At 38.1% G+C, this 12,667-nt stretch overlaps 1 protein-coding gene across 1 annotated transcript in view; it reads right to left on the reverse strand.

The window, feature by feature from the left end:
* Window positions 1–10,894: 10,894 nt before the first annotated feature.
* Window positions 10,895–12,667, reverse strand: part of ANKRD31 (ankyrin repeat domain 31) — a 67,096-nt gene continuing 65,323 nt past the window's right edge. Inside the window, exon 23 of the mRNA XM_070935825.1 lies at window positions 10,895–11,043. Coding sequence (XP_070791926.1) covers window positions 10,895–11,043 — 149 coding nt within the window. The remainder of the gene's footprint in view (window positions 11,044–12,667) is intronic.

The raw sequence follows: 12,667 nt of genomic DNA on the forward strand, positions 1-12,667 counted from the left end.
TTGCAAGTGAAGCTTTCGTGACGCGGGCGAAGAAGGAGGCGCGGCGGTAGCTCCTCCACACCAAAAAAGGGAGGAGCGCAACTGCAGCGGCACATTTTCCGATTCCGTCCCGGGCCGAACCCAGCAGCAGCCTGAGAGAGGGGCGCGCGGGTTTTGTCCGCCAGTTGCGGGATCTGGTCTGCCTCTCCTCTGTTTTTGTTTCGGAGGCAGAGAGAAAGTCCATCTCCTGAGGCCAGCGGTCCTCTAATCGGACCTTCCTGATCCGATTCGTTTCTTCGGCGAGAGCCGAGCCTCCGCCCCGCGTTCATCCCGCAGTACCGCTGGCATACACAGCCTCGCAGCCTCGGTGCCAAAACGCCCTCCGCTAAAACGCCCCACCCGCGATCGAATTGACCCTAAATATACAGTATCCGTGTTCTGGACAGCGAGCTGGTTCTCGGGCTTGACCACAAAACGCCTTTTTCCCACAAACGAATTAGGGAAACCCTGCTGAACCTGATTTTGGGGATACTTTCAGCCTCTTAAAAAAATAAGAGCCGGTCAATCTGACCTGGAAGGAAGTGGAAGGGGGCTTTAAGAATGAAGAGATTAGCCCAGTGGTGAAATCCATTTTTTTTTACTACTGGTTCTGTGGGCGTGGCTTGGTGGGCGTGGTATTGCTCGGTGGGCATGGCAGAGGAAGCATACTACAAAATCTCCATTCCCACCCCACTCTGGGGCCAGCCAGAAGTGGTATTTGCTGGTTCTCCGAACTACTCAAAATTTCTGCTACCAGTTCTCCGAACTGCTCAAAATTTCCATTACCAGTTCTCCAGAACCTGTCAGAACCTGCTGGATTTCACCCCTGGATTAGCCACTTTCTGAGCAGCTGCCCAGTCGCCCCTTTCACAAGGATTCATTAATGGATTTCTCTCTATTTTCATTTCTGCAGGACCCAGCCTAGATCCAGTCCATTTTTAAACTTTATCTTTCTTTTATCAGTTTTTCCTCTCTGGTATAGTTTGGTTCAGATTTGGGGGAATCCCAGTTTCTTCACAGAATCTCTTTCCAATATTACATTTACAATAGAAAGAATAAAAATGAAATGCAAAATTTCAGTTTTGTAACAGTTCTCACATTTCAAAATTCCTTTGGGACTTGGAGAATTACCAAGATCCAGAGACACTGCCCTCCTATATTGTATTCAACTACTTGAGAGTAACTCCTTGGAGGTCAATGGATGTCACATCCAACATCAAAATACTTTGCATAGTTCTAAGATATTCTGGGAAGAGAACAGAAGGTTTACTTTGAGCAGCAGAGAAACTGGGCTTCTTTTCTGCTCAAGCTATGAAATTGTACACCGTTAGGTGCCAAAATTTAGGACATCTATTAATTGCCACTCCTTTTTATCTGGAGAGGCTAGAGCAGGGGTGTCAAACTCAAGGCCTGGGGACTGGATCCGGCCCGCAGAGTGCTTAGATCTGGCCCATGGGATCGCCCTGGAAACAGTAAAGGACCGACCTGCAGTGCCTCTGCCAACAAAAACGGAGCTCAGGAGGGCCACAAGTGGCCCTCCCGAGCTCTGTTTTTTCTGGCAGTGGGTTGCAGAAGGCCGTTGCAGCCAAAAATGGAGCTTGGGAGCCTGTTTTCGCTTGCAGAGCACTCGGGCTACCACAGGCGCCCCCAACACGAGTGATGTCAAGCTGGCCACGCCCACCCTGGCCCACCAAAGTCAAACACAACCCTGATGTGGCCCTCAATGAAATCAAGTTTGACACACTTGGCCTAGAGAAAGGAATATAGAAAAGAAAGAACTGTTTGGAATTGCAGTCTTCTGGAAACATACAGGAATGAACAAAGAGGTAAATTCTATGATCATTTCCAAGTATGTTGTAAGTTTGGGTTCCTGCCCAAGGAGGATTTCAACCACACCTGTAATGAGTGCAAATTCATTGCATTGCAGCAGGGCGTGAAAATATGTTCAGCAATATTGAGACTCATCAAGGGACATGATGAGCTTCTGGACTCATAGCAGAGAACGTAAACCAGGGGTGTCAAACTCGATTTCATTGAGGGCCGCATCAGGACTGTGTTTGATTTCGGGGGGCTGGGGAGTAGGTGTGGCCAGGGGATGTGGCTGGGGTGGGACGCTTGACATCACTCATTGAGGCTCTATTTTTGGCCATGATGGCCTCCTGCAGCCCTCTGCCAGCAAAATGGAGCCCATGGAGGCCACGCATGGCCCGTCTGGGCTCTGTTTTCGGCCACGACAGGTTCCTGCAGCCCTCTTCCAGCAAAAATAAAGCTCGGGGAGGCTGCATGCAGTCCCCCTGGCTCCACTGGCAGAGGCACCATGGGCTGGTCCTTCGCTGTTTCCAGGATGCCCCCACGGGCCAGATCTAAGCATCCCATGGGCTGGATCTGGCTCACGGGTCATGAGTTTGACAACTCTGACCTAAACAATCAAAGGACAATTTGTCCCAGTCTTTCTAAGGAAGCACAATCAGTTTCAGGACCTTCCAGTTCACAATCAGTTTCAGGGTAATTCACTGCTGAGAGGCAGTATATTGTTGCCCAGGGACAAATATCTGTGATGTGATAGAGAGCTGACTTGACTAAACAGATCTAATGACCATTATCCTTTTCTTATTTCATGTTGGAACAAAGATTACTTCCAAAAAGAACCTGAAAAGCATATTGAAGGACTACAAAGAAAAGCCAGAAGGCAAAAAGGTTTGGCCTACAGATGATGCTTTTGTCCATGCTTCCAACTAAAAGCCATGGCCCAAGAAAGGTACAGAAGATTTTGAATTTGAATTGCTGGCTCAAGAAATAGTGTTACTCCGAAGATGTTGAATTCCTGGACGATGGTTTGCACAGCATCTACAGAAAAGCTTTTGGTAAAAGATGGGCTACACCTCACACAAGATATGTAAGCCTGCGTTTGGAAATGCAGAATCACCTGTATTGCGTTTAACACTTACCAATAGGAAGAAATGGTTGGAGAAATGGAAGTTGTAGGAAGTTTGGAAAATAGTGATCATGTGATTCTAGAATTCACCATATTGCAGGAAGGAAAACTGAAAGTAGTCAGGTTAGTATTCTAGATTTCTAGAAAGATTTCAGTAAGCTAAGGGGAACAGTAGGAAGAATTCCAAAGGTGAACTTCCTGAAGGAAAAAAAGTTCAGGAAGGTTGAAAAATTCTGAAAAATAAGCTAAATTAAATGCAAACAATGCTAAATAGAAAAGAAAAAGTTGAGACAAACAGCATGACCAGTGTGGATGCATAAGGACTTTTCTGATGATCTTACAAACAAAAAGGATAAATTTCAAAATATAGAAAGAGGGCATATGACAAAAGCCCAATTTCAGAAAATGGCCCAAATCTGCAAGGATGGAGTCAGGAATGAGCTGAGTGTTGCAGTGAACATAAAAATAACAAAAGGAAAAGGCTTATGGAATTTGGATATGTGTAGAATAAAGAGTCAGTCTACTGGTTGGGAAACATCGCAAGGAGTGATAGCTCACAGGGAGAAGGTTGAACTGTTTAATTTCTAGCTTCATTTTTCCTTTCATGAAAAGCAAAAGTGGTCCAACCTGTCAGAAGATGTACACGTTGCTATTTTTAATGAATTCAAGTCATTGGAACTTGATGGGAACTCAGAGTACAGGGAAGTTATCAGAATTTGGAGAAAAGTTAACATTGTTCCAATCTTACAAAGGGGAAGGGAGGTAGCGTCAGAACAATATATACCAGACAGCTTGCTTGACATCAGTGCCTGGGAAAATCCTAGGGCATATTAAGCGGTGGGTTTGCCAGTGTTTAGAAAGGAAAAAGTGATTACTAGAATTAAATATCTTCTCCCACTTTTGACTATAACCATGTTCCTTGTATCTTTATGATTTATATAGTTTTATTTGTTTCCTAGTATGATTTGATTGCTTATTAGTAACCTATGACTATCACTAAGTGTTGTATCTTATGATTCTTGATGAATTATTTTTTTCTTTTTATGTACACAGGCAGCATATCCACCAAAGACAAATTCCTTGTGTGTCCAATCACACTTGCCAGTAAAGAATTCTATCCTATCCTATCCTATCCTATCCTATCCTATCCTATCCTATCCTAGACTAGACTAGACTAGACTAGACTAGACTAGACTAGACTAGACTAAACTTACTTTTTTTTGGCGGAGACTAAATTGGTTGAGCAAGGGAATGCTTTGGAAGCAGTGTACCTGGAGTTCATTTGATTAAGTTTATAATAACTGTCTTCTTGATAAAATGGGACATTGTGAGATAGACTGTCTCCTATCACATTAAGTATGAGCCACCAAACTTAACATGTATCCTTAATATATTAATGGAAAATCATATGTAGTGGAAAAACATCTAGGTTCTGTCTTTGATCTAGTGTTTGTGAGGTAATCCAGACAGGAAACAGACCCAGATAACTAATTGTACTTTACAATAAGGTTATATTAACAGAATCTTGCAAATCTAAAAGTATATTTCTTCCATTGCTTTTATAAGCTTGAGAAACTAGGGAGAGTCCTCCTTGAGATGTCAGACATGCTCACATTCCTGCTGCAGGCTAAGATGCCTCTTCCAACCACTCCCCTGGCTCTCCCTTTTCTTGATGTCTCCTAAGGTCACTCCCAGATATTATGGTGCTCTTCAACATTTTTTATAAATGACATAGGCAAGAGAAAGGATGGTCAGCAAGTTTACAGACAACCCCAAACAGGGATTTTTAACACTTTGGGAGAAAGGCTCAAGTTAAAAAGGATTTTGATAGACTTGAACCCTGGACCGTTCCCAACAAAATGCAGTTCAATGGTGAGAAATATGGATTCTGTATTGAGGTAGAAAAAAAATCAGATGTACAAGATACATATTTAGGTGGCACAGTAGTGAGAAGGATGATCCCCAAGGTGCTGCAGCTGCCAAAAGAGCTAATGTAATCTTAAATTGCATCAACAGAAGCATAATGTTGAGAGCATGTAAAATGATATTTCTGCTCTAACCTTCACTGCAACTAGTATATTGGTCACAACAATACAAGAAGAATACAGAGGGACTAAAGAAGAAAGCACCCAAAATGGTGAGGTATTCAGAGGCTAAATCTTACCAAGAGCAGTTAAAAGAACTGGATATGTTTAACTGAAAGAAGAGAAGACTGAGGGGAGACATGATAGGTGTCTTCCAATGTTTAAAGGGCTCTCACAAGGAAAGGGGTGTGGATTTATTCTCTGTAATGCCCAACTGAAAGCAATGAATGGAAGCTTTACGGACAGAGCTCCAAACTCAAAATAAGGAGTAATTTCATAATTATGAGAGCTATTAAAAAGCAGAGCAGCCTACTCCTGGAGTTAATCCATCATGGAGATTTTCAAGAAAAGATTGAATAGCCATTTATCTAGGATGGTTTGAGGATTCCTGTCCAGGCAATGAGTTGAACCAAAAGATTTTGAAGATCCCTTTCAAATCTATGATTCTATGACTTCTAACTAAATTACAACAGGAAAGTGTGGAACTTTTAATAAAGGTATCAGGCATTGTTAGCAATGGGAGGTGCTTTTAAATAAGTTAAATGAAGGGTTTGTAATCTCTTTCACACAAACTTTAACTTATCCCCTGGGAAACTCCTATTTGTATTTAGTCAGCATGGTTGTTTACAATTCCATCAGGTGTTCACTGAAAAATTTCCAGCTTTGTCAAAACACATTTTGCAAAGCTGAAGTTTCTGTTTATCTGTAATAAAAGACAAGTCTGCCAGTAAGATGTGAGAAATTGTGAAAAGGGGAATTTGTGACGTTTTCTTCTGTGTTACAATCATGAAGAAGTTCTGTGTTATTGTTATGTGACTCCAATCTATAAATAGTATATGTGCTGTTCACAGATTTAAGTTCTTATTTTTGCTAAATTTACAACTTTTAAAAAGAAAGAAAATAATGCAGGTCTTAGGCAAAGATGGGGAAAATGTTTTTGTGGGATTTGAGGGAGAGAGTGCAAAGGTGTTATATAGGAGACAGTTTTGAGAAGTACAAAAAATGTTCTCAGTTGTGACATCAGGCTATAAAATCCAGATCAAACTAATACTGATGCTAGTAGCAGTGATTTACCCATATTTTGGAATCGCCTGATCTCCAGATCCATTCTTCCCAGAAATCAGATTCTGACAGATGGCTAAACTCACAACTCTAACTATCTATCAGAACCTGCCTCATCTCCCAGCCTTGCCTTACATTAGAAAGAATTTATGATGGACATTTTCTCTCTTGCAAGAAATCCACCATTCCCTGCAAACCTGTAGTTTATAAAAGCAGTAGTCACCAACTTTATTAACAAGGTAGGATTGAGTTTGGCAAGAAGACAAGCAGATTTATACTGATGTTTCTGTTTTGCCTTAAGATCTAGTGGCCAAGACATTACACTTGTTTTATAGATGTGCCCTAGATGGCACCTTTACTCCCAAATGGAAGGATCAGGTTTTGAATGGCAGGACATCTCATAGTTAAGGAAGTCAGCATAATAGCGGAGACTACTGCTATGGTGCCACAAGCACTAGCTGGGCCAAGGAGGGCCAGCTGCATGGCCTAAAAACACACCTGGGAAAACTTTCTTTTAGTCTGTTTTGCTCCTGATGCTTAAGACTTGATCCCCCCTAGTTTGCTTGTCCTGAACCCTTTGCAGATGCTTCTACCTTGCCTTTATGGATTTCAGAATTGTCATTCCTAATTATGTCCTGATTGAGAATGTATGTACATTAGATTCTCTTTTTGTTTTGTTTTGTTTTGTTTTGTTTTGTTTTGTTTTGTTTTGTTTTGTTGTCTGTAAATACAATTTAAAAAACAGATTGAATATGTTATGCTTTACAACGGTCTTCATTGTTTTTAAATTTAACTGACTTAGAACACATAGCCATATAATTTGTTCTAGAATAAATCAATAGCACATCCAAAATGACTAAATGATTTTATCAAGTACTGAAATTAATACTTTTATTATATTCCAAAGCCTCAAATGAATGTACATAGGAAGTTTTGAAAAGAAGGACCAGAGTTATATCAGGTATTCATTAAAAAATCTGTTTTTCTTTTAAATGTGTCATTAGGTGAGATACAGTGAAGAGAATATGTAAGTAATGAGGCTGTGTGACATTTCAGATTCAGTCTTAAAAAGGGGTTTCAGAGCACAAACACAGCACCTGCCCACCACACCTTAAATTATTTCTCCAGAATGTCACACCCATATTTACACAGTTAACTCAGATTTTACTGGGAAATATATCTCAATTATTAAAATAAGTCTTAATCTCATGCATGCAGAGCTTGAGTATCGGAATAAATCTGCTCAAAGCTTATCTATGTTCCATATTTTCCTAAATATATTTATTTATTTATCATATGGCTTCCTAAATATAAATATGGCAATATTTTTTTCTTTAAACTGAATGATTTTTTAAAAATGAAGTGTACATTATTTTTTCTGCAGCAAAGCATTATATACTACCAGCTCCTATAACTGTTACTAAATAGTGATATTTGTATGGGCACAAATTTAAGTAGTGCTCATAATAGAGTAGGATTGCAAAGGACACCATAATTAATTTAATGGACTTTGGGTAGGTTACAAGACGATTTATACAATACAAAAACCAAAAGAAAAAAAAATTAAACATGTCAGAAGAATCTTCTGCTCCAGTTTGAATTGTGAGCCATCCAGAGTTGTTTTCCGAGATGGGTAGCTATACAAATCAAGCAAACAAACAAATAAAATTGCAACTGATCTTTGCATGAGTTACTATTGCTGTACATCCTGGTCCAAGGCCCCAAATCCCACCTGTTGCTTTAAAAGGAGTTGAATGCCTGGGGTTTTCATTAGGATCTTTTTGCTGTGCTAATTCATTTTTGCTATCTCAACCATTGCTCAAATTGAAAATATAACAAACTAAATTATGTTTGCTACTTTTTGGTTTTTAATGTAAATATGGTATGAATTCTTTGTTTCAATTATGAATACATATCTATTTCAATTGTTTTTTTTTTGTTTTTTTTAGAATACTGTACTTTTTCATCCAATGTATTTTGGACTTTGCCCTTGAATTTCAATCCCTAAGAAAAACAGCAGTCACTATGCTAGGCAGTTTTGTACTGTTACATTTTGCACAAAGTTTTATAGATTTTGCCTTCAAGAAAATATACTAAAATTAATGTTTATACTTTAGTAAGACCAAACACAGATAAAATAGGGATTTATGAATGGTATCTCCCATTTCTAGTACCCAAAAGTCAATTCCTACTTCCTACTCTTGATCATGATGTTATGTTCATTTATAAGACAAAATCTAATCCAAAATGTTCCAAAAAGCCTGATTACTGAAATATTGCTGATTTATTAAATGTTCTGAGTTTTACAAACAAAACGGGATGAACAATTACTCAAGTAAACAATAAAATAAAGTGTTTGTACATTTAAAACTTGAATATGAATTAATGCTGAACTGTCAATAAATCTTTTCATTCTGTTTCTTGTCACAAAAGAAAAACATAATTACAGCACAACAGGGTCAAAAGTGGGATGCAATAAGCCCTGTTTAATCTTACTCCTCATCCAAATGTAATTTTCTTTAATTTCACGACAATTTTGGCATTTGAATTAGAGTTACTTCCAACAATTTCAACACAAAACATCTTCACTCCTTCCTACAGGGTTTTTTTTTAACCTCTGTGATATCTGATGCTATTCTTTGCTTAAGCCAACAATCAATCTCTTCAGTACTGCTATTTTAGCATCCATCATAGCAAGCTGTTGAAAGACTACTATGAAATATTCTGCATCATCTTGTTGACCTCTTTACAAGCTGGAGTTCACACGTATCTTCATTTAAAGTTTTAGTGTTTTGTTTATCCAAGAAATAGACATATGCAAAACTACAGATATTCTAGGAAACAAAAGCAATTGTAAGACATATGCAGTTCTTTCAGTGGCTGATACATAGCATAATACTGCTGATACGTTATATAGCTGATACTATACTTAATTCAAGAAGGTTATTTTATCTGAAAAAAAATGTGTTTTGCTTGGTAAATGTTCATAGGTGAGTTTGAACAAAATACTGATAATTAAGCATCCCTCTTTGTGGACTTAAAAACAGCTATTGGAAAATGCATTCCATTTTATCTCATTAAAGTCTTGCTTGATGGTGAGATGGGTGCATATAAATTTAATAAATAAATAAAAAATAACAGATAGTAGTTTAATTATCAGAAGGAGTGAATGGAACATAATTCTTCCCACAGGGTTTTCCTTTCTTAAATATTAATTCTATTGTCCTTAATGATGAGTGTGTTAAATAGCAAGCAAGTATATCTAGTAGGACTATCCTGGTGTGAAGATAAATAGCTTCAAAAATAAGCACTTTTGAGATTCAAAAATGTGCACAATGTTCAGGTAACTGGATCTCAAACTGCAGTGCTAAAAATTATAGCAAGCATCATTGACAATATACAAGGATCTCCATTATAAAACAATGCAGCCAACTTTTTTCCACCCACAAGGATCTTTTTTAATTAAAGCTAATCTGTCTTATTAGTTAATATGCATGGGTACGTAGAAAAATTGAGTGAATATATAACTAACACATGTAAAAATATATCTCCTCTCTTGGAATAGTCATTTTGTTAATTTTCCTTTGAAATGTCAGGTGAAAACTGACCCACACATTACATTGAACAGTTCATTAAAATTGTATTTTCTTGATGACTTAGAACAGGGGTCCTCAAACTTTTTAAACATGGAGCCAATTCATGGTCCTTCAGACTGTTGGGGGGCCAGACCGGCTGGGTGAGTGTGGCTAAATGGTCATGTGACTGGGTGGGTATAGCTAGGTAGTCATGTGATTCAGTGGGCATGGCCAATTTACCAGTCCATTAAACAATGCACACAAATTAAACTTTCATTTGTTTTGCTCCTGGGGGTGTTTTATTTGCTTTTGTTTGCATGTTGCTCTTTTGGCTGACTTTTTTTTTTCTAGATTGTTTTTTCAGGTTTTTAGGAGTGTAGTGGTCCACTTCAGGAAACTCAGTTTTGCAGCAATTCTTCTCAGCCCCAAGGAGCTTACAATCAACAAGTCTCTCTCTCTCTCTCTCTCTCTCTCTCTCTTTACCTTCCTCTCTGTCTATCTCTGTCTATCTCTCTCTTTCTCTCTCTCTGTCTTTCTTTCTCTCTCTATCTTCTGGAGGTGGGGGAGGTCAAAAATGGGGTGCGCAGACACCCTGGGAGGCCTCCGTGAGCCCTGTTTTTGGCCTCCCAGTGCCTCAGTAGCACTCTGCCGGCCAAAAATGTTGGCCTTACCTTCCAGTAAGCCCGCGGGGCTCACAAACCAAGTCCTGTGCTTAGCCAAAGGGTGGGGGCCGCCAGGAGGGGTGGGATGATATGGGCGGGGCAGCATTATGGTCCTGTGCGGACTGTATTAATGGCTTCAGCGGGCCATATTTGGCCTGCAGGCCGTAGTTTGAGGACCCCTGACCTACAACATAGAGCTCCTATAAAGAATAATCCCACGTCAGTCTGTGCTTTAAAGTCTTAGTTTATATTTACTGACAGATATGTAAAAAAAGAGAAAGTGGATATATCTACTGCTATTAAGGTTACTCATTTTTAAATAAATTATTGGTTCCTTCAAAAAAAAGTAAAATTTCATCTTCACCATATTTATTGACATCATTGTTAAAGCTTCTGTCTCCCACAGGCCATAGTCACAAAATTTTACTTTTGTACATTTTTTAAAAAAGGGTTATTATATAATTTTTATAAATTAAAATATTAATAAAACTATTTTAAAAACCTAAATGCACAAAATGTTACTTACCATGGAAAAGAAAATATATATTAGGTTGCACTTTAAAATCCAAAATTTTCACATTTGACATAGAAGTTCCAGTATTCCTCTCCTGCATGCCATGGCAGAAATTCTTCATCTGTTATTAACATTATTTTGTTGAACTGTAGAAAGCAGGGTGTTTTTGAGGAATTAGCCTGACAGGAAGAATCTATTAAAAACATGAAACACACAGTAAATTAATCTATTAGCTCCAAATTAATCTATTAGCCCCAAATTTAAAATGCCCATAGGAGATCTCTTTCCTGCAGTGAACAAGAGAAGACAAATTTACAGTCAGTTCTATAGTCTCTATAGATTCCATAAGTTTTAACCACAAGTCTTTTAATCATGTTCACTTATCCTTATTACGCTAACAAAATCTGGCATATTCAAGGTGAAGGGATTAAGTTATACTGTATTAATGTATGGTAATTTTCTTGAAATGCATGCAAATGTTTTATGAAAATTCATTTAATTTCTTAGTAAATATTGAATACTTCTATACTATAGATTAGTCTGTGATATAATGCTAACCCAAAATGCTTAATGAACAGATATGCACATTTTTATCCAAATCTCATTTTGCATTAATGGTTTCTTTCAGATAGAACATTAAATTATGGCATTTGTAAAATATGTTTACCCATATTAACTAGTCTAGTTTCTTTTTTTTCTTTCCTTTTTCTTTTATTCAATCATCTTTCATTCTAGGAGACTGCCTGGACAAGGCCCTGCAGTTTGGTATACTTAGTTTACTCAACTAAATTACTGGGTTAATTTGCACACTGAACTATCCAATATCTAATGTGTAATGTTCATTATGATAATGTCAGAAAGCATACAGAGTTACTGCCTCCCTCCCTCAACAATGACCATTATCACCAACTCTTGCCCTTCCTCTCCTAGGCCAAGGGCATCATCAAGTCTTTCTTCTGTTAGTAATGGTAATACATTCAAGCAGAATGTTTCAAAACATGTCTGTCTGTCTGTCCGTCCGTCCATCCATCTTGATTGGGTTTTCTTGATGCTTTTCAATATTCTGCTTCTTTGAAATATTTTGCCTCATTAAATCTGTTATCCACTCAGGATTTTGGACTTCAGATGAAATCTCCCAACAGATTTTATTATCCATCTAATTAAATGGAAACTAAGTGATGATTCTGTCAGGTATATTCATTATGATAATGTCAGAAAAAACAGTTTATCAATCTGACATCTTGTCAAACTGGAAGTGGGCTTCAAGTAAAGTGCTACAGTGTTGGCCAATATTTTTCTATATCTTCAGACATGACTTAAGTAAAAAGGGAATCCAACTCTGCGTCATCCATAAAAAGCAGATGACAAATATCACAGCAGATGTAGAAGAGACTATAAAATACTTTTGATAGAAAATGGAGCAACATTCCACAAAGACAAATGCAACAAAATGTATGCCAAAACATCAACCATCAAATGAACAAATGCAGGATGGGATCTAGCTGGCATTGCAATACTATACTGAAAGTTCTTGACTTATGATGGCAATTGGAACCGGAATTTGGACTTTCACTTCACTGGCTAGAAAATTCTGGAAGTTAAAGTCCATACATCTTAAAGTTGCCAAATTTGAAAAACACTGCTCTATATTCTAAAAGGAAATGGCTTTGTGGCTAAAATAGTTCTAATCTTGCCCAGAACCACATAGAATTTCTTCCTTGATGAAAAGCCAGTGAAAGTATATACATGAGGTACAAAGTTTTTATGCTAACCAACCGCTTGTCCAAATAACTTGTTTTAAATAATACCTCAGGGTC

Source organism: Pituophis catenifer, unplaced genomic scaffold, assembly GCF_029215685.1.
Source record: "Pituophis catenifer annectens isolate HBS135680 unplaced genomic scaffold, rPitCat1.0.hap2 SCAF_2, whole genome shotgun sequence".
In the NCBI taxonomy this organism is placed as follows: Eukaryota; Metazoa; Chordata; class Lepidosauria; order Squamata; family Colubridae; genus Pituophis; species Pituophis catenifer.